General features: G+C 39.7%; 1 protein-coding gene across 1 annotated transcript in view; it reads left to right on the top strand.

Moving 5' to 3' along the window:
* Positions 1–2,500, top strand: part of LOC138007549 (octopamine receptor beta-1R-like) — a 4,156-nt gene that overhangs the window by 714 nt on the left and 942 nt on the right. Inside the window, exon 1 of the mRNA XM_068854526.1 lies at positions 1–2,500. This exon is cut by the window's left edge and continues 714 nt beyond it; it is cut by the window's right edge and continues 942 nt beyond it. Coding sequence (XP_068710627.1) covers positions 391–1,398 — 1,008 coding nt within the window. The 5' untranslated portion in view covers positions 1–390 and the 3' untranslated portion in view covers positions 1,399–2,500.

Below are 2,500 nucleotides of genomic sequence, written 5' to 3'. Positions count from 1 at the left end.
AATAAAATTAGAGGCAAGGAAGTCTCAAGAAGTCGTGGAGTCTTATAACGAGGACTCCCTCTTATTAATTACAGTAAAGTTTCAATAAAAACGAGAGAAAGACAGACAAAAAATACAGTTTCTTCCTTTACGCCCTTGCCCTTACTAGTTAAACAATATCAGTTCACTTAACAGATAGTGCTTGTAGTAATAAGAGAGCAAAGCTGTATTTAGGGTAAACTCACCCATGCATTCAGCTACATTAATGCTAATTAGCTGTTTTGCGTTCCGGTCTCCTTTGTTTGGTCAGCGAGGACGTTATTTTTATTTCAAGGACTGAAATAAGGTTCTTGACAAATCTCTCTCATGATACGAGAGGAGCAAAGTCATGCAAAAATCCGGTAGCTGGAAATGAATGGAAGCGGTAAAGGAGGCGAAAACTCTACTTCGTCAGGCGAACAACTTTGCCCTCTGTTAAAACAAGTACAAAGTGGACATGACCTAACATTTTCTGAATTCAAAGCGCTGTGTGCTTTCATCTCGGCATTGAACGTTTTATTTGCGGTTGCAGCTGTACTTGGAAATAGTGTGGTTTTCGCTATGTTTTATCGATTTGTTGCCTTGAGAACGCCATCAAACTTATTACTGCTAAGTTTGTCGGTTTGTGACTTTTTCGTTGGGCTGGTCACTCAGCCCATATTCGCTGGAGAGACGGCTTTGGTTGCCGCCAATTCACGCCAAGCTTGTTTACTTAAAGACCTTTATGTCGTATTTCTGTTCGCATTTTCCTCCTCATCTATGCTCCACGTATGCGTAATTAGTCTAGAACGTTTCGTTGGCATTTTCTACCCGTTCAAGCACCAACGCTTTATGACGAACAAAAACTACCTGATATTTGCAATTGTGGTCTTTTGGATTTCATGGACTCTACTGACCGTCTTTACCCGCCGAAATCATGGAGGGGGGTTAATTGGTTATTCACGGATGGGATTTGTCATTTTTAGCGCTGTGTTGGTCACTGTGATAAACCTCAGATTATGGATGGAAGCTCGCAAACATTCACGAAGAATTGCACATGCTGTGCCCGTTCCAACCTTTTTACAAACAACTACTGAAAGTAACCACAGAGAACTGCAAACAGTTGCGAGAGCGGCTCGCGACTCTAAAGCGACTAAGACTATTTTTCTCATCACCGGTATCCTAATTGCGTGCAACCTGCCTCTGATAGCAACTTTCACTGCACGTAAGTTTTACAATTCGCGCGGACGTGTTGTTACAGTACTGTGGTTCGCTTCCCATACTGCTGTTCTTTTACCGGCAATATTAAACCCAGTTATCTATTGTTGGCGCAGAAGGGATATCAGGATTTCAATTAAAAGAATGTTTGGTCGCCGATACAACCCTGACACCAACCAGTGACTAGAAAATTCAGTCCACTTACGACGATGCCTACTATTGTTATTGCGCATACGTTCTGCGCATCTCGAGATACTCTGGTTTACTAACGGTAGTGCTTACAGGTGCAGGGATGTTTTTGCGTGGTTAAACCTATGCATAGAAACAGAACTTAGCAAGTGCTCTTGGTATCCAAAAAGAAAATTGGGGGTAACCATCCATTTTTCAGAAATAATTAAGCTTCAATTTGGGAAAGAACGCCGCACATTGCTTTCAAGCATTTTAAAAATATTGTTGATTAATTATCTTCGGGATAAAATGTGTGGTTACCCCCAATTTTCTTTTTGGATTTCAATAACACTTGTTAAGATCTGCTTTTCCCGCATATTCATAAACAGTGCAAAAGTACCTTTGAATTAGCAGGTACCGGTCTTAAAGTGCTACTGTGATAAAACTTTCTTCAGATTTTGAAAGTGTGTTGTCTTAACACCTGATTGGCATCATTTTGAGCTTTAATTTTTATGCAAAGACTGTTTACTTTGAGTGTAAGTTTTGAATTTAACGGTCGGCCATTACTCATGTTCAAAACTGACCGATGGGACCCCAGAGGGTTGGATCTAGGGAATAATGACATCATTTACTTAGTAGCTTAAATTTCAACGTGTAAGTGCAGCTTGTTATAAATGCAAAACGTTAGTTTAAAAGTCTGGAAGCCCGAAACCCCTGTGCTGCATATTAGTGAATTCAGCCGCGCCGTATACGCGCATTGCATTCTTAAACTAGTGACTCTTAGACGTCATTTCCTCCTAGATCCAGCTCTCTCAAGATTTTAAAGTTAGTAATGGTGGACCATTAAATAGTAAAATAAACAGGTGTCTCTTTTAAATCAAGGCTTAAAACTTGGGTCACTTAGCTTAATGTTTAGTTAACATAGTTTTGAAATCCAAAGGAAAAGGGATTTTATTTTTTTGGTCATAGTAGCACTTAAACTGAGGCCTAAAATCTATCACCTGTAAGTTTTGAGTAAGGTGGGAACCTAAGGATGGGTAGTTTGGTCCTTATACTCTTTTTTTTTATAAGGAATTCTGATTTGGAGGCTGAAGCTGAAAGTTGTCAATTTTTTTTC

This window comes from Montipora foliosa, chromosome 6 (assembly GCF_036669935.1).
Source record: "Montipora foliosa isolate CH-2021 chromosome 6, ASM3666993v2, whole genome shotgun sequence".
Taxonomy (NCBI): Eukaryota; Metazoa; Cnidaria; class Anthozoa; order Scleractinia; family Acroporidae; genus Montipora; species Montipora foliosa.
This window is presented reverse-complemented; position numbering and strand designations above follow the sequence as displayed.